The following is a 19466-nucleotide window of genomic DNA, read 5'->3' on the forward strand; positions in this document are numbered from 1 at the left end:
AGGAAGTTCTTTTTTTTTATTATTTATTTTCAGTCTGACCACAGTGCTCTCTGCTATCACCTCTGTCCATGTCAGGAACTGTCCAGAGCAGGAGAAAATCCCCATTGCAAACCTATACTGCTCTGGACAATTCCTCTCATGGACAGAGGTGTCAGCAGAGAGCACTGTGGTTAGAGGGAAAATAAATTAAAAAAGTAAATAACTTCCTCTGTAGTACACAGCAGCTAAGTACCGTAAGGACTAAGATTTTTAAACAGAAGTTATTTACAAATATTACAGTAGAAAAGAGGTAGCGTGCACTCACCGCAGGTAAACAGCTGCAGGCCCAAGGTCCGGGATCACCACGGCATAGACGGAGATGGTAAGGGGCGCTCAGAGGCTACGCCGGCTGTTTCGGACGTAGCTACGTCCGAAACAGCCGGCGTAGCCTCTGAGCGCCCATTACCATCTCCGTCTATGCCGTGGTGATCCCGGACCTTGGGCCTGCAGCTGTTTACCCGCGGTGAGTGCACGCTACCTCTTTTCTACTGTATTATTTGATACTTCATCTAGTGTGTGCACCCCGCAGGTGCTGCTTTGTAACTTATCGGGTCCGGAGGCTGCCAGTGTATACCAGCGGTATCGTATATCTGCATGTTCAGCTACACAGTGTGCTCTCTCCCCCTCCAGTGGTTTTAGGCTATTTACAAATATGTTTAACTCTCTGGAGCCAGTTGAGTTAAAAATAAATAAAAATAATAATAATTCCACCGGAGTACCCCTTTAACTAAAGATAACTCAAAGGGAAAAAGTTATCAAAACCTGTGTAGAGGAAGAGTAGTACAGTTGCCCATAGAAACCAATCAGATTTGCTTCGTTTATTTTTAGACTCCTCTGAACCATGAAAGAAGCAATGTGACTGGTTTCAACTGCACCACTCTTCTACTCAAGTTTTGATAAATCTGCCCCAAATTGTCAGTGAAAGACTCCCCAGTGTACTGCAGTGCTGTATTCCAACATGTCAGGCTCCACTGCCCTGTGAACTAAGTTGTCTGTGAGATGTTCTCATCTTTATGCTGCGTAGAAAATCTGCACAAAATTCATGCATAAGTTGACCTGAATGAAGTGAATTTAAAATCTGCATCATATCTGTTTTGGTGTTGGAAATGCTGTAGCTTTTTTTTTTTTTTTTTTACTTCAGTGGGGATTTTAAATTCTCGGATGAATCCAGTTTTAGGGTGGGTTCACATGTGAATATTCTGCAGATAGCAGATTTTGCTATCCATTAAAGCTAATGAGCAGCAAAATCTGCTGCATATCTGCAGAAAAAATACGCATGTGTAAACCTACCCTGGGGGTTTGCTGCAAATTATTCGGGAGATTTCTCATAACCTGTGCAGACATGGTGGCTTGAGGATCTTTGACTGTGGGCAGATTTTGGGAGCCTGGAGTTGTGCCAGGACTTCTGAAACTGTAGCACTTGTTGGCTGTTCCTGAACCTTCGTAGCAGAACTGACCAAACCTGAATGAACTATCTGGCAGAAAATCCCACAGAGGAAAGCCAGGAAGTGGCAGGGAGTGGATAATTCGGTATTTCAGCAACAACCTACAATAGTAGACCTACTGACCTATCAGTTTAATATCAGCCAAGTAAGAAAAATTCCCACAAAAACCATGCCATGTACCTTACATCAACTTTGATTCAATATCCAAAAACCAAGAAGGGTGCCCCTGAAGTCCATGAATCAGCGCAAACAATGCCTCAAATGGGCCAAAGAAAGACTTCAATAGACATTTGATACATTGGGGGAGATTTATCAAAATATGTCCAGAGGAGAAGTTTCTGAGTTGCCTATAGCAACCAATCACATCGCTTCTTTCATTTTTTTTTAGAGGCCTTTTCAAAAATGAAAGAAGCAATCTGGTTACTATGAGCAACTCAGCAACTTTTCCTCTGGACAGGTTTTGTTAAATCTCCCTCATAGACCCTGGAAAGAGATCACATAATCATTGCTCAACAAATGTTGCAAGTTGCAGGCGCCTGGCCCTTTGCCTAGCTAGCGTAGCTAGCTTTCCAGATCATCAACCTGTTTACACAGCTCCTACTCCATTGCAGTGTGGTAATGGTGTTAGGTGACAGAGTGACCGTTTTCTCCAGAGTAGAGAACTGGGGGGGATTTATCAAAACCTGTGTAGAGGAAGAGTGGTGAAGTTGCCCATGGCAACCAATCATTTGGCCTCTTAAGAGACTGCATGCAGCCCCATGTCAATTTTGACTTGTCCATGAGTTTGGTCTTGCAGGAGGTGATAGCAGTGAATAATTGTGCCGTGAGAGTGGGCTCAGTAGACTCCTTTTCCATGTCCCCAGCACTGGAGCTTGCTGCCGAAAACCAAGTTTGAGAAGAGTGCCTGTGCCAATTTGGCCCTCAACTTGGTTCTCCTTTCTGGCATACTCATTGATTGGCATACTCATTGATTGTTTTTCCCTGTGGGGGTCTCCATCTTCCTCATATCTGCAGCAAGTTAGTGAGGTGAAGGGTAACAGAAAAAGGGTCAGGATACTGAAATCATGGCCCCTGAGGGGGAGCTCTTTGCGCATGCGACTGCTTAGTTTGTGCTCCAGACCACACCCCCTCCCCATGATTTGTGTCTAGTATGGCAGCTTGGTTCCGTTGAATGAAGCTTGGAAATAATGCTATACAAAACCAAAGGACAGGCGTGACACAAAAGCAGTCATATGTTTTTAAATCCTGTAAAACGATTTAAAAACATTGGTTTTAAAACCGACTGGGAAACTTGTGTCTTACCTGATCAGAGCCTTCTTAACTAAACTAGTTCTCATACTTTTTTTTTTTCATTGTTTGCTTTAGAGAAGTACTATCAGAGTGTGAATTGGAGACAATGAAGAACATCTATTTTAATAAGGTTTTGATGCACATTGATTCACAAGGAGAATGTAACTTAGAAGGTAATAAAACACCCTGTGTATAAAGAAGTGCTTGTAAGACAATGCTTTTATCTAATATGCTTATTGTTAAGTGTTTATTGTACATGGGAAAAAAGTATTTTTCTTGCTTATAAATACTTCAAACACCAGCCAAAAGTATGGGTGCATTGCAATAGTAATCATCTTTGCATTAATGGTGTTGGTCTGAGGGGTTGGCATGCAGAAGAAGTGCTTGACTCTTGCTCCCACTTAGTGCAGGAGATGGGCTCCATTATAGTCTATGGAGTCTGTACCCTGCAGTGAGTTGTAGTAAGCACCAAGCTAGGGAGTAAGGTGTGCTGATATGTGCTTTCTCTTGCTATATCTAAGCAATCTGAGCACAAAGACCCCACCAAAATATTTGACATGTCTGTCCACGGCGATCCCCAACCATTTTATAACTTTGTTCTTAGAGTGTTCTATTTAAAAATCCTAACCCTTACAGTACTTATCAGCTGCTGTATGCTCCAGAGGAAGTTCTTTTCTTTTTAAATTTCGTTTCTGTCTGACCACAGTGCTCTCTGCTAACACCTCTGTCTGTCTCAAGGAACTGTCAAGAGCAGGAGCAAATCCCCATAGCAAACCTATCCTGCTTTTTGCAGTTCCTGAAACAGACATAGGTGTCAGCAGAGAGCACTGAGAAAAGAACTTCCTCTGGAACATACAGCAGCTAAGTACTGGAAGGGTTAAGCTTTTTAAATAGAAGTAATTTATATAAATGTTTAACTTTCTGGCACCAGTTGATTTAAAAAAAAAAAAAATTATAATAATTTTGAGCCGATTAGAGCTTCTGAAATCCTATCTGTGCATCGGAGGCTCAAATGTGAACCCAGCCTAAGCACAATCTGTCCCATAGCAGTGAATGGAACAGAAGTCACATACTGCTACTCCATTTACAATGGGCCCTTGGGGACTACTGTTCTAAAGATGGTTCGGCATTCCACTGGTTGGACTCCCAGTGTTCATATATATTTATTTTACACAGATAACATATGAACTGTTAACATATATACTGGATTTTAAGTTGCTTGCATCTGACTTTCCCTGCATCTGTTGTACAGATCCTCTTTATGAACTGGCCTCGCTGCAGAACCAGATCGGTCGAGAGAATCAGAACTGGCAGCACCCATCAGATTATACCAAAAGGTATTCAAGCAAAACATTCAGCTTGTGCCAAAGATCAATTTGGCTGTTGTTTAGTGACCAGTGGAAGTCATCTGTTTTGAAAGTAAACCAGGTCCCTCCTAGTAATGTCATTTAGGACAAAATAAAAAGAATAAAAAAAAAATATATTACCTTGAAAAACTGCAATAGGGGACAACGATCTTACTTTTTTGGTGAAATGTTTGAACTGATCTGATGAAACTGTTTGGCCATAATGAACATCTTTATTTATAGAGGAAAAAGGGAAGACTTGCAAGCCTAAGACCACCATCCCAGATAGGAAGCATGGGACTGGCAACATGTTGTGGGGGTGGTGATACTTTGCTGCAGAAGGGACTGCAAAAGAAAAATTATGTAGCGATATTGAAGCAACATCTGACCTGCCAGGAAGTTAAAGCACTGATGCAAACAGGTCTTTAAAATGGGCAATATTCTCAATAATTCCTAAGTTTTGGCAAATTAAAAGGAACCACAGGCAGCATGAAACTGGGATAGGCTCCCGTACTACAGTGATGTATGGTGCCACATTTAAAATGAATCCTAGTAATAACCCCAATCAGAAACAGGGCTCAGTGATTGGGGCCATCCCCAGTGTCTTCTCCCTGCCCCACTGGCCTTGTTAGATCTCTCTGTGTATAGAGAGAGATCAGTCCGTCAAGGCTGACAGCATAAAACTGGTAACAAGTTCACACGTACATAATTCTGCAGCGGAAATTCCAATTGCGGATTTTCCACTCTGAATTATGTTGCTACCCATTGTCTTGAGTGATTTTCTGCAGGGGAAACCCTAACGGTATGTTCACACTGAGGAATTGACAAGGAATTTACTTGCATAATTCTGCACCAGTTTTTTATTTTTTTTTTGTTTGTTCCATTTCCTTCTTAAAGGGGTACTCCGGTGAAAACCTTTTTTCTTTTAAATCAACTGGTGGCAGAAAGTTACAGATTTGTAAATTACTTCTATTAAAAAATCTTAATCCTTCCTGTACTTATTAGCTGCTGAATACTACAGAGGAAATTCTTTTCTTTTTGGAATGCTCTCTGATGACATCACGAGCAAAGTTCTGTCTGCTGACGTTATTATAATAATAACGCTTTATTTATTGTTGTCCTTAGTGGGATTTGAACCCAAGTCCCCAGCACTGCAAGGCAGCAGTGCTAACCACTGAGTCACGATGCTGCCCTTAGCATACATCTGCTATGCACGGTTGCTAAAATGGACAGAGATGTCAGCAGAGAGCACTGTGCTCGTGATGTCATCAGTGTTCCAAAAAGAAAGAAATTTCCTCTGTAGCATTCAGCAGCTAATAAGTACTGGAAGGATTAAGATTTTTTAATAGAAGTAATTTACAAATATGTTTAACTTTCTGCCACCAGTTGATTTAAAAGAAAAAAGGTTTTCACCGGAGTACCCCTTTAAATGAAAGTTTCATTGACTTTAATGGTCTTCCCTATACTCTGTTTACACTGAGGAATTTCTGCAGATAAAATTCTAATGCTAACTTGTACCATGTTCATTCTTCTGGCAGAATCCGCAGGTAAAAGCCCATGAAGTCAAACTATTTTTTTCTGACAAAATAATTATAAAGCAGAAATTACACCAAATTGATGAAGAATTTTCCTTACAAATAAAAACACAAAGTGTCTGAACTTGGGCTTACAGCATTTTTTGTTCCTCTTCAAATTCTGCACCATTTCCGTGCCAATTCCACACCACACAGAAGATGGCAGATCTGACGAATTTCCTTCAATTTCTCAGTGTGAACATACCTTAAAGGAGAATTAAGTAGAGGTAATGTAGTGGCCATCACAAAGCCCTGACCTCAGTCCCATAGAAAATATATCGGAAGAACTAAAAAAAAAATGTATGTGTGAGCATTGAGGACTAAAGACCTGGCAACAGTTTTTCTTGTTTCTTTTCTGTCTGACCACAGTGCTCTCTGCTGACACCTCTGTCCATCTCAGGAACTGTCCAGAGTAGGAGCAAATCCCCATAGCAAACCTCTCCTACTCTGGAAAGTTCCTGAAATGGACAGAGGTGTCAGCAGAGAGAATTGTGGTTAGACTGTAAATAATTATACAACTTCCTCTGTAGTATACAGCAGCTGGTAAGTACTGGAAGGATTCATATTTTTAAACAGAAGTAATTTACAAATCTGCATAACTTTCTGCCACCAGTTGATTTTAAAACAATGGTTTTCCACGGTACCCCTTTTAAAGCTGCCCTTTGTTTTCCTTTTTAAAGTCTATTGGGGTTATGTAAAAATAAACAGTTAAGACTCCTACTTATCGTATGCAAATGACATAAAGATTTAAAATGGATAACCTAGATTTTCTTAATGAGTGTATGTAATATTATTAGTGAGTTTACAGCTACAGTTAAGCTCTAATTTGTGCTCCAAGTTTCTGGGAAGTGTGCAGGCGAGTAGTGTTTTCCTCCCATATTTCTCATGAATTCTGATTGGCACAGCAGGACCACTCTCCTTTTTCTGGTTACAGAAACCTTTATCCTCTTCCCCTTGTATGAGATTTACTGGCTTATTCTTCAAAAAACATTTTGTGGGAGATTTATAAAAACCTGTTTGGCGGAAAAGTGGTGCAGTTACTCCAAGCAACCAATCTGATTGATTGATTTTTCTTTAAAAAAAAAAAAAAAAAAATTAATCCTCTGACAAATGAGTGATATGATTGGTTGCTTTAGTAGATTGCTTCACTTTTCCTCTGCACAGATTTTGAGAAGACTCCCTCATTGTCAACATAATGTGATTAAGATGTGACATTGTCAGCGTCATGTGATTGGTAAAATGTGATTTGTTTCTTATTGGCACTTGCGTATCACTGTTCACTGACATTATTTTGTATAATGTCTTTAGGAATCACCCTCGGGTTGGAAAGAAGCAATTAAAACGTTGCAGCTTAAGTCAGTGGGTGACAAAAAATGGCGGGTCTACTGAACGCTTTACAAGCATTCCAGCAACATTCAAAAGAAGTCCAATTCCTGGAGCTCTGCCTTTCAGTTCTTGACTTTATACAGATGTTTATGTACTTTGTTTTGTTCTTTTTACCTTTAAAAGTTTATCTACTGAACGGAAATGTTTACACAATCAGCAGGTGTCACCTGTTGTGATGTCCTGAGTTAGATCATATTTTTCACTGTATGACATTTTGGGGTCATTTTATATATTAAGCCCTATGTTTTTGTTTTTATGAGGAGTTTTATGACTGTTGTATGTATCTTTTGGATCAGCTGCTCAGTTCTAATAATAAAATTTAAATTTTCTCAGTTGCGTCTGAATAGTTAACTGATTCTGCTGTCCCACCCAAATAGTCAGTTTGATGTGTTATGGTATATTTCATACTGTTTTCTTTAATTGTCATCCAATATGAATCTTGTTGTTTTTTAATTTAATTTTTTTGTTTTTTGCCACTGTCAATTTTTTCCAATTTTTCTTAGAAACCCATCTGTCCTCTTTCTGTTTCTCTTTCCATTATTCACCTTTTTCTCTCCTCTCTGCTAGGCTTGGCTGTGGTTCTTGGATTACGTCGGTTTAGGAGAGATTTATGAATTGGAATTGAGTTTGCTGTAAATCATTCCCCCTGCTTTCCCACCCACTTCATGCAGGATTAAAATCAAAACCAAGATTACTATGAATGCACCACTCTGCCGGAGCGGTTGGCAGATAATACAGCGGTAATACACAATAGAGGATTCTAGCATGTTCTGGTCTCTGCATGTCTCAAAGTGATACAGAAAGCTTTCATGTACTATATTTCCCCTTGGGCGTTTAGTCCTAGCATTTTTTACAGAGGGAATTATGTCCTATTGTTGCAGTATCTGCATATATATGTGAACATCGAAGCAGCACTAATAGGAATCCAAATACTTCATGTCTATATAAACCTTTTTAGGTCAGTGTGCAAGAGTGGGTGTTCTGTGGAAAAACAGATCCTTATTCTGGTGCATGTTATTTGCAGGAGTCATCTTACTATCTCTCTAGGAACACATCTGGGGGATTTTCTCTGGCTTGAATTTAATATGGAATACCACTTGCATTTGCCAATCTGTCCCTACCATCTGTCACAAGAGAATCGGCACCTGCCCATGCATCACCTCCACTAGCTCATACTAGGATGCTGCATTGTATATTTCGTTTGAATATTACATTTGCAGCTCGACCAACAGTTTCAGTGCACAAATAGGTCACTAGAAGATTGCATTTCTAGGTGCACCATGGTTTATTTGAAATTGGTTGCTAAATGTGGGTGAGACTTCTCAAATGGTATATAAAGGGTTAATGGTCATTACATTGGTCAATTTTATCTCATTTTATTTGGCCTATGTGTTATTTTTTTGTGTGCATATAATAATCTTAAATAATTAACAAATAATTACAAACAACCTGCAAGGTTTTACTTAAGCACAGAGGTGACTGGATGTCCTTGGCTGACCCATCCCCCTCTATATACTGACGATTTAATATTGATATAAAATCTGATTTCAGATACACTGTAATCCTAGCAGATTATCTAGCAAGAGACTGAAAACCAGTTCATGGATTAATCCTGAGTTAGAGAATATAAACTGACATATACACTATTCAGGCATATACAGACTAGCAATATAGACATTTTGCAATCCCTACAATATAATTTTAGGGTAAGTGCATTAAAATATATACTATATTGCATAAACAAATGACATAGCATTAAGGGTTATTAGATCCAGTGCTTTGTAAAATGCATTAACATGTGTGATTTCATTGAAGGGTGTAAAGATTTTTTCCATGGACAATAACACCCATTATATATCTGCAGGGCTAATTGATATGCTTTACCTAGGTAATATTTAGAGATGAGGGAATCGAATCGGACAAATTCGACTTGGTTCCGACCGAACTTCGACTCGGTTTGAAATAACAATTTTCTTCATTGGCGACACCCGCTGCGATCGTCCTGTATAATGTATAGATTCGAACGGCTTTCTCCTGCGCTCGCATCTCTACAATAGATAGGACGATCGCAGCGGGTGTCAGGAGTGACACCGCTGTGAACTGTCCTTAACTGCTGGTACTACTGCTCCCAACATGGAGCACACTCTGCTTCATGCTGGGAGCTGTAGTACCTGCATTAATAGACAGATTGCAGCGGGTGTCACTTCTAACACCTGCTACAAATTGTCTATTAATGCAGGTTTTACAGCTCCCAGAATTGAGAAGTGTGCTCCATGTTGGGAGTAGTAGTACCTGCGGGTAAGGTAGGATCACAGCGGGTGTCACTCCTGACACCCGCTGCGATCGTTCTGTATAATGTATAGATGCGGGCGGCCGGCCGGCCACTCTTCTCTGTTCCCACTGTAGAATGAGTATATGCCGTATATATACCTAATATTCATATTTCCCGCAAAGAGCTGTGATTGGCTGGAACCATCTGGCCAATCGCAGCTCTCTGCGGGAAATATGATTGTGATGTGAATTCTGTTCACAACACTGGCCAGCCGGAGTATAGTGCAGAGATTCGAGTGCAGGAGAAAGCTGCTCCATCTCTGCAATAGATAGGATGATCGCATCAGGTGTCAGGAGTGACACCTGGGGCGATCTGTCAATTAGTACAGGTACTACAGCTCCCATCATGTAACAGTCTGTTCCATGCTAGGAGTAGTAGTACTACCTTAAAAATTTTAAAAATAGAGAAAAAAAGTTAAACACACACTTTATTAAACACTATTAAAATACATTACTAATAAATAAAAAATTTATCAAAAATATATGGCCCCTTTCTAAATTTTTATTGTCTGCTACATTTGTAGGTTCCTGCCCGCCCACATAAACTGATCCCGATTTAAAAAATTGACTAACATTTTTTTTTTTTGTCCTTTAATTTTCGGGAGTGGGCAGGGAACAGAAAATTCTGCACTCAATATTAAATATGAATGAGGTGTGCAGTTCATAATTTTTTTTTCTAGTTTTTGTTCTAAATCATAAAAAAAAAATTTCACTTTTACTTTTTTAGCCCCATATATTTTATTACATTTTTTCGGGCATTTAGATGAGCTGCCATGAATAATTGCGGGGTCAGAGACGAGACGAGGACAGGGACATCAGTAATATGTATAATACAGTAGGCAAAAAAAGGCTGAGTTTCCCTAATTTACCAAAAATCCATACATTTACAGAGGTCTTCTATCAGAAATCAAAGATACTTCAAATTGTAATTTGCGGCGGCAGGTGACCGGGACAATTCTGTATGTATTTAATGTAATTGGGAAGGACAATGTCATTGTAATTATACAATATGAGCTGGTTTTAAATGACAAATTATTGCAAAACTCTTTGTTTCTCTGCATATTCGTGAAGACCTGGACGGGAGCTATAATTTCAGTAGGATGGAAAGGACTTTTTTGTTGCTGTAAACTGTAGAAGGGAATATGTAACCATGGATGTGGGATTAACTTTTTATATATGTGAAAAATCTGGGAGATGGAAGTTGTAATTCTTGAATTCCAGTTGTCCCTGCTTGCAATCACAGTGGTTGCAGCGGGGACCGTCAGGGAGTCCCTGGGACCGTATGAATGGAAGAAAGAAAGTTTTGAAATATAAAGTAGCTGCTCTAATTGGAGCAAATTAAGGTTAATTGAATGAGACTACAGCCAATTAAGGCCAATAGGTAATAGAACATCAAAGGAATATAGGTCAAGTGGTTTGACCTTAATTGGCTGTGGTTTCATTATTTATTTAAGGTCTTTCCCTCCTATTTCCTGTTCTTCATTCATCTGTCTGCTGTGTGAGCGAAAAAATAATAATACACATACACAAAAAAATGCAGTTTTGTTAATTTTAGGGGCTTCCTTTTCTATGCATTGCATTTTCCGGTATTCTGTAGGTCCTTATGATTAAAAGGATACCCTACATATAGGGGGAGATTTATCAAAACCTGTTCAGAGGAAAAGTTGCTGAGTTGCCCATAGCAACCAATCAGATTGCTGCTTTCATTTTTCAGAGGCCCTTTTGAAAATGAAAGAAGCGATCTGATTGGTTGCTATGGGCAACTCATCAACTTTTCCTCTGGACAGGTTTTGATAAATCTCCCCCATATAGTTTTGATTTTGTCTTGCTTCTGGAAAAAATCATAACTACATGCACGAAAATGAATACGTTTAAAATTGTCATATTTTGACCTCTATAACTTTATTTTTCCGTGTATGGGGTGGTATGAGGGCTAATTTTTTGTGCCGTGATCTAAAATTTCTAGCGGCACCATTTTTGTATTGATCAGTTTTTTTGATCGCTTTTTATTCATTTTTTCATGATATAAAAAGTGACCAAACGCCTTTGACTGTGCGGTTTAATTAATTATATATTTTTATAGTTCTGACATTTCCGCACGTGGCAATACCACATATGTTTATTTTTATTTACACCACTTTTTTCTTTTTTTATTGCAAAAGGGGGGGGGATTCTTACTCTTATTAGGGAAGGGTTTAAATGATCTTTACTAACTTTTTGTTTCACGCTTTTTTTTTTTTTTTTTGCAGTGTTATAGCCCCCTCTAATAGTTATAATACTGCACACACTGATCTTCTACACAAATCACTGCCATGTAATTAACATGGCAATGATCAGTGTTATTGGCAGTTGATTGCTCAATCCTGGATTTCAGGCTTGGAGCAATCAATCGCCAATCGGACGCGCCGGAGGAAGGTAACAGACCCTCCGCTCGCATTCTAGCTGATTGGGACTTCACGATTTCACCATGATGGTCCTGATCAGCTCGACTGATCTGCCAGGAGAGTATTTTTGTGGAGATTAACTTTGAATGCTGTGTCTAAAGAGTTAATAGCGCACGGCACAATGATCGGTGCCGCAGGCTATTGGCCCAGGGTCCCGGCTTTCATTAGCCACCGGGACCGACCCGCTATGACGGGGTCATGGTGTGACCCCGCGTTGTAAACCGGGCGTACAGGTACGCCCTGCGTCCTTAAGAGGATATACACATATATGATTTATATATATATATATATATATATATATATATATATATATAATATAGATATAGAGAGAGAGAGAGAGAGAGAGAGATATGGATATATATATATATATATATATATATATATATGAGAGAGAAAATAGAAAAAAGTTGCAGCACAGCTCTGTTCATCAGTAAGAAGGGTGCCAGCGTCCAAAACCTGATCAGGGTTCCAAAAAAAAAAATTCCAATGGCGCAGCACTCCAATAAAAAAAGGTGCATTTATTCACACATGTCTCAATACAGCAATGTTTCTGCTCCCAGGCTTGAAAATGGCTCCAAAGGAGCAGAAAGTTTGCTGTATTGAGACGTGTGAATAAATGCACCTTTTTTTATTGGAGTGCTGCGCCATTGGAATTTTTTAGATTGTATATATATATATATATATATATATATATATACAAACACATATATATATATCTCAAATACATATATGTATTTATCATACATATATATATATATATATATATATATGTGTCATATACAGTGAGGATCAAAAGTTTGGCACCCCAGGTAAAAATTTGTATTAATGTGCATAAAGAAGCCAAGGAAAGATGGAAAAATCTCCAAAAGGCATCAAATTACAGATTAGACATTTTTATAATATGTCAACAAAAGTTAGATTTTATTTCCATCATTTACACTTGCAAAATAACAGAAAAAAAATGGCATCTGAAAAAGTGTGGGCACCCTGCAGAATTTATAGCATGCACTGCCCCCTTTGCAAAGCTGAGACCTGCCAGTGTCATGGATTGTTCTCAATCATCATCTGGGAAGACCAGGTGATGTCAATCTCAAAGATTTTAAATGCCCAGACTCATCTGACCTTGCCCCAACAATCAGCACCATGGGTTCTTCTAAGAAGTTGTCTAGAAATCTGAAATTGAAAATAGTTGAAGCTCACAAAGCTGGAGAAGGCTATAAGAAGATAGCAAAACGTTTTCAGATGTCCATATCCTCTGATCAGAATGTCATTAAGAATTGGCAGTCATCAGGAACGGTGGAAGTTAAAGCAAGATCTGGATGACCAAGAAAAATATCAGACAGAACAGCTCGCAGGATTGGGAGAAAAACTATTCAAAACCCATGTTTGACTGCACAATCCCTCCAGAAAGATCTGGCAGACACTGGAGTTGTGGTACACTATTCCACTATACTTGTACAAATATGGTCTTCATGAAAGAGTCATCAGAAGAAAACCTCTTCTACGTCCTCACCACAAAAATCAGCATTTGAACTTTGCAAATGAACATATAGACAAGCCTGATGCATTTTGGAAACAAGTTCTGTGGACCGATGAGGTTAAAATTGAAATTTATGGCCGGAATGAGCAAAGGTACATTTGGAGAAGAAGGGGAACAGAATTTAATGTTATGCATGGGGGTGGATCAATCATGCTTTGGGGTTGTATTGCAGCCAGTGGCACAGGCAACATCTCACGAGTAGAAGGAAAAATGAATTCAATAAAATTTCCGCAAATTTTGGATCCTAACTTGATGCCATCTGTGAAAAAGCTGAAGTTAAAGAGAGGATGGCTTCTACAAATGGATAATGATCCTAAACACACCTCGAAATCCACGGGGGATTACATCAAGAGTTTTGCCATGGCCTTCACAATCTCCTGACCTCAACATAATTGACAATCTATGGATAGACCTTAAAAGAGCAGTGCATGACAGACAGCCCAGAAATGTCAAAGAACTGGAAGACTTTTGTAAGGAAGAATGGACAAAGATACCTCAAACAAGAATTGAAAGACTCTTGGCTGGCTACAAAAAACTTTTACAAGCTGTGATACTTGCCAAAGGGGGCAGTACAAGATATTAACTCTGCAGGGTGCCCAAACTTTTGCAGACGCCATTTTTTTTGTTTTCTGTTATTTTGAAAGTGTAAATGATGGAAATAAAATCTAACTTTTGTTGACATATTATAAGAATGTCTAATCTGTAATTTGATGCCTTTTGGAGATTTTTCCATCTTTCCTTGGCTTCTTTATGCATATTAATACAGATTTTTACCTAGGGTGCCCAAACTTTTGATCCCCACACTGTATATATATATATATATATATATATATATGTATTTGTCATATATATATGACTAATACACACACACATATATATATATATATACATATGACAAATACATATATATATATATGACATATGGCATATAGATATGTCTATATATATATAACAAAAAAAGAAGGTTGCAGCAGCATACTTGGTCGAAAAATTTATGCATATATATGGACAAAATTATTGGCACCCTTTTAAAATTGTGGAAAAATAAGATTGTGTCAAGCATGTGATGTTCCTTTAATCTCACCTGGGGCAAGTAACAGGTGTGGGCAATATAAAAATCACACCTGAAAGCAGATAAAAAGGAGAGAAATTCACTTAGTCTTTGCATTGTTATGTCTGTGTGTGCCACAATAAGCATGGACAACAGAAAGAGGAACCAAAAAACATCAACAAGATAAAAGGTTACAAGTCCGTCTCCAGAGATCTAGATTTGCCTTTGTCCACAGTGCGCAACATTATCAAGGCGTAGATGGAAGAGAAAAATTTATGAAAGATGTCAACGCAGGATAGTCAGGATGGGGGATAAAGCAGCCCCAAACAAGTTCCAAAGATATTCAAGCTGTCCTGCAGGCTCAGTGAGCATCAGTGTCAGTGCGAATTATCCGTCGACATTTAAATGAAATGAAACGCAATGGCAGGAGCGCCAGGAGGACCCCACTGCTAACACTGAGACATAAAAAAGCAAGATTACATTTTGCCAAAATGAACTTGAGTAAGCCAAAATCCTTCTGGGTCTTATGGACAGATGAGACCAAGATAGAGCTTTTTGGTAAAGCATCATTCTACTGTTTACCAAAAACAGAATGAATGCACCAAACTGACACAATATTATGAGTAAATATAAATCTTTATTATAATCAAATAGGATAAAACATGATAAAAAATCAGCAGCAGTTAGAAAGAAAACGACTCCGAACACAGATATTAAATATCCAATAGGTACATGGAATGGCACATAAATATAGGTATACAATACTTAATGAAAAGTGGACTAAAAACAAGCCACAGTACATGTATATATATAAAGAATTCACCTAGAAGTGCCTAAGTAAACCCAGTACACTAATGTAAACAAGAAGGACATATGAAGAAGTATAGCTAGTATAGTATCATTTGCCCGGTGCTATCGGCAGTACAAAAACAGGGAGACAAGGATGTTACCCATACAAATCTGAGGGGAAACAAACCACCTCAGTGAAAGTTGGAGCATCGGTTGTCCCTGAAAAAAGTTGGATTAAACATGTAAGACTGTCCATGCACCTAGCCAACTGACACCCTGCTGTACTTACACAGGTCAGGAGCCTACCCCTACGTCGTTTCGCTCACTCGCTTCCTCAGGGAGTGTCATATGGAGGGTAAACGGAAGTATATATATGATATCGACCAATCAAACAAGTTCTATAAGAATTAAATACCTGGTGCAGCTGTGCGCGCTGTAAGCGTGACATGCAATGGTCTGCGCCATCTTGTCTTCAACCGCGCATGCGCACGGCACCACCGGAGTGCGTACATATTGACGTCACCACGATGGTAGCGGGCGCACGCGCAGTGAACACAAGAAGCTAGAACTGGTAAGGGAAAATCCAACGCATGCGCAGACAGATAGGTAAGCTGCGCGTGCGTGGAGATGATAAGCCCGTATTCAACGGGCGCATATAACCAAATAGTGGTAATAAGGGGAGCGCTATATTGAGGACATAGACAACACAAACCACATGTGGTGATGACAAGAATGTGCAAAGGTGCTCGTGCCCAAAATCAAATAAAGTGATCATGCTCGTGAAAAGGTGGAACATAGTAAAAACACAGAGTCAAATGTAATAATGGTATCACATAATGAGGAATAAATTTTAAAAATTTTTTTTAAAAATTTTAAAAAGAAAATGACACATAAATATATATATATATATATATATAATGGATAAAGTGCATGTGTGCATATACAAATATGTGCATGTAGGTGTATCCATATTCAGTGTACTTATACATTAGTTATGTGTAAAATGAATAGGTGAATGATGAAGTGTGTTACAAAAATATTTGTAATAATACAAAATCACAATGTGGTGTTGAGTCGGTGCATACAGTCCCGCGCTGAACTCAAAATCCGCAGATATGCCAGGTACCTAAGAAGAAAAAGAAAGGAGAAAGAGAAAGGAAGAGAGAACGAAACAGAGAGAAAGAAAGACCAGGGTAAAAATATAGATAAACCGGAAAACAGAAAAAAGAAGAAAAAAGAGGGAAAGGGAAAAAGAAGGAGAAATGGAAAAGAAGGGGGAAGAAGAAAAAAGAAAAGAAAAGAAAAAGAAAAAGAAAAAAAAGAAAAGAAAAGATAAAAATAAGAAAGAGAAAAAGAGAAAGAGAACAAAGGAATATAAAACCAATTAGTCCATAAAATCTCAAAAAGTAATAATAAAACCAACCACAGACCAGACGTGGTCAGTACAATATTAAATGGAAAATATATATGAAAATAAAGATGAAAATCAAAATAAATATAAATAAAACTGTGGGGAACAACCATGATTACAAGAATGGAGCATAATTATTATGCTCGTTGAGGCCAAAGGGGATAACAGTTTTTAAATCAAAAATCCATCGGGTTTCCCTTTGTGCCAAAGTACGCTTCCAGTCTCCCCCTCTGGGTCCCACAATCACCCTATCGATTCCTCTTACCTTCAATAAATGTCCATTGCATGCATGATGCTCTTTAAAGTGCCTAGCCAATGTCTTGAGTTTAGTGGCATCCTGTTCATTCTTGGCTGCTTCGATGCTCAGAACATGTTCCCTTACTCTTCTCCGTAGCTCCCTAGAGGTCAAACCCACATAGATCAAATTGCAGGGACAGACAGCATAGTAGACAACCCCAGTGGTACAACAATCTATAGCGTGGGTGATTTTATACTTTTTGGACCCTGTGGAGTCCCAAAAGTCTGTGGCCCTTTCAATGTTGGGACAAGCCACACATCCCCCACATGGTTTGCACTCCCATTTGGGGCCCCTTGTTCCAAAAATGCCTTTCATAGATGGTTTTTTATGGTGGCTGTGCACGAGTATATCTTTTAAATTTCTTGCACGTCTATATGTAATAGATGGCTTAGTGGTTAGATACTGTGCAATAACTGGGTCCATTTGCAAAACGGACCAGTGTTTTTGTAGCGCTTTCTGCATTTGTCGCCAGCGTGAGGTATAATTAGATATATATCTCACCTGGTTATCCGGGTTTTTCTGCTTGGGTTGCATCAACAGATTGTTCCTGGGGGTATTCTTTGCTCTTGAATATGCTTTTGATATATCCTGCTGCCTATATCCTCTTTCTTTGAATCGAAAAGGATATATCAAAAGCATATTCAAGAGCAAAGAATACCCCCAGGAACAATCTGTTGATGCAACCCAAGCAGAAAAACCCGGATAACCAGGTGAGATATATATCTAATTATACCTCACGCTGGCGACAAATGCAGAAAGCGCTACAAAAACACTGGTCCGTTTTGCAAATGGACCCAGTTATTGCACAGTATCTAACCACTAAGCCATCTATTACATATAGACGTGCAAGAAATTTAAAAGATATACTCGTGCACAGCCACCATAAAAAACCATCTATGAAAGGCATTTTTGGAACAAGGGGCCCCAAATGGGAGTGCAAACCATGTGGGGGATGTGTGGCTTGTCCCAACATTGAAAGGGCCACAGACTTTTGGGACTCCACAGGGTCCAAAAAGTATAAAATCACCCACGCTATAGATTGTTGTACCACTGGGGTTGTCTACTATGCTGTCTGTCCCTGCAATTTGATCTATGTGGGTTTGACCTCTAGGGAGCTACGGAGAAGAGTAAGGGAACATGTTCTGAGCATCGAAGCAGCCAAGAATGAACAGGATGCCACTAAACTCAAGACATTGGCTAGGCACTTTAAAGAGCATCATGCATGCAATGGACATTTATTGAAGGTAAGAGGAATCGATAGGGTGATTGTGGAACCCAGAGGGGGAGACTGGAAGCGTACTTTGGCACAAAGGGAAACCCGATGGATTTTTGATTTAAAAACTGTTATCCCCTTTGGCCTCAACGAGCATAATAATTATGCTCCATTCTTGTAATCATGGTTGTTCCCCACAGTTTTATTTATATTTATTTTGATTTTCATCTTTATTTTCATATATATTTTCCATTTAATATTGTACTGACCACGTCTGGTCTGTGGTTGGTTTTATTATTACTTTTTGAGATTTTATGGACTAATTGGTTTTATATTCCTTTGTTCTCTTTCTCTTTTTCTCTTTCTTATTTTTATCTTTTCTTTTCTTTTTTTTCTTTTTCTTTTTCTTTTCTTTTCTTTTTTCTTCTTCCCCCTTCTTTTCCATTTCTCCTTCTTTTTCCCTTTCCCTCTTTTTTCTTCTTTTTTCTGTTTTCCGGTTTATCTATATTTTTACCCTGGTCTTTCTTTCTCTCTGTTTCGTTCTCTCTTCCTTTCTCTTTCTCCTTTCTTTTTCTTCTTAGGTACCTGGCATATCTGCGGATTTTGAGTTCAGCGCGGGACTGTATGCACCGACTCAACACCACATTGTGATTTTGTATTATTACAAATATTTTTGTAACACACTTCATCATTCACCTATTCATTTTACACATAACTAATGTATAAGTACACTGAATATGGATACACCTACATGCACATATTTGTATATGCACACATGCACTTTATCCATTATATATATATATATATTTATGTGTCATTTTCTTTTTAAAATTTTTAAAAAAAATTTTTAAAATTTATTCCTCATTATGTGATACCATTATTACATTTGACTCTGTGTTTTTACTATGTTCCACCTTTTCACGAGCATGATCACTTTATTTGATTTTGGGCACGAGCACCTTTGCACATTCTTGTCATCACCACATGTGGTTTGTGTTGTCTATGTCCTCAATATAGCGCTCCCCTTATTACCACTATTTGGTTATATGCGCCCGTTGAATACGGGCTTATCATCTCCACGCACGCGCAGCTTACCTATCTGTCTGCGCATGCGTTGGATTTTCCCTTACCAGTTCTAGCTTCTTGTGTTCACTGCGCGTGCGCCCGCTACCATCGTGGTGACGTCAATATGTACGCACTCCGGTGGTGCCGTGCGCATGCGCGGTTGAAGACAAGATGGCGCAGACCATTGCATGTCACGCTTACAGCGCGCACAGCTGCACCAGGTATTTAATTCTTATAGAACTTG

General features: G+C 38.9%; 1 protein-coding gene and 2 long non-coding RNA genes across 8 annotated transcripts in view; 2 read left to right on the plus strand and 1 right to left on the minus strand.

The window, feature by feature from the left end:
* Positions 1-7406, plus strand: part of LOC130355834 (S100P-binding protein-like) — a 103779-nt gene extending 96373 nt beyond the window's left edge. For all 6 annotated transcript variants that reach the window (XM_056556562.1, XM_056556558.1, XM_056556559.1 and 3 more), the window contains exons 4-6: positions 2850-2947; positions 4027-4111; positions 7003-7406. In XM_056556562.1, coding sequence (XP_056412537.1) covers positions 2850-2947; positions 4027-4111; positions 7003-7153 — 334 coding nt within the window. In that variant the 3' untranslated portion in view covers positions 7154-7406. The remainder of the gene's footprint in view (positions 1-2849; positions 2948-4026; positions 4112-7002) is intronic.
* An 8764-nt stretch (positions 7407-16170) lies between these two features.
* LOC130357810 (uncharacterized) lies at positions 16171-17556 on the minus strand. Its single transcript, XR_008889280.1, has 3 exons — positions 17446-17556; positions 16912-17044; positions 16171-16361 (listed from the first exon to the last, which is right to left on the minus strand). It is a non-coding gene; the product is annotated as an uncharacterized LOC130357810 (long non-coding RNA).
* A 16-nt stretch (positions 17557-17572) lies between these two features.
* On the plus strand, positions 17573-18932 carry LOC130357811 (uncharacterized). The gene is made up of 3 exons (XR_008889281.1): positions 17573-17654; positions 18056-18188; positions 18739-18932. It is a non-coding gene; the product is annotated as an uncharacterized LOC130357811 (long non-coding RNA).
* Positions 18933-19466: the final 534 nt, after the last annotated feature.

The sequence above is a fragment of the Hyla sarda genome, chromosome 2 (genome assembly GCF_029499605.1).
Source record: "Hyla sarda isolate aHylSar1 chromosome 2, aHylSar1.hap1, whole genome shotgun sequence".
NCBI classification, from domain to species: Eukaryota; Metazoa; Chordata; class Amphibia; order Anura; family Hylidae; genus Hyla; species Hyla sarda.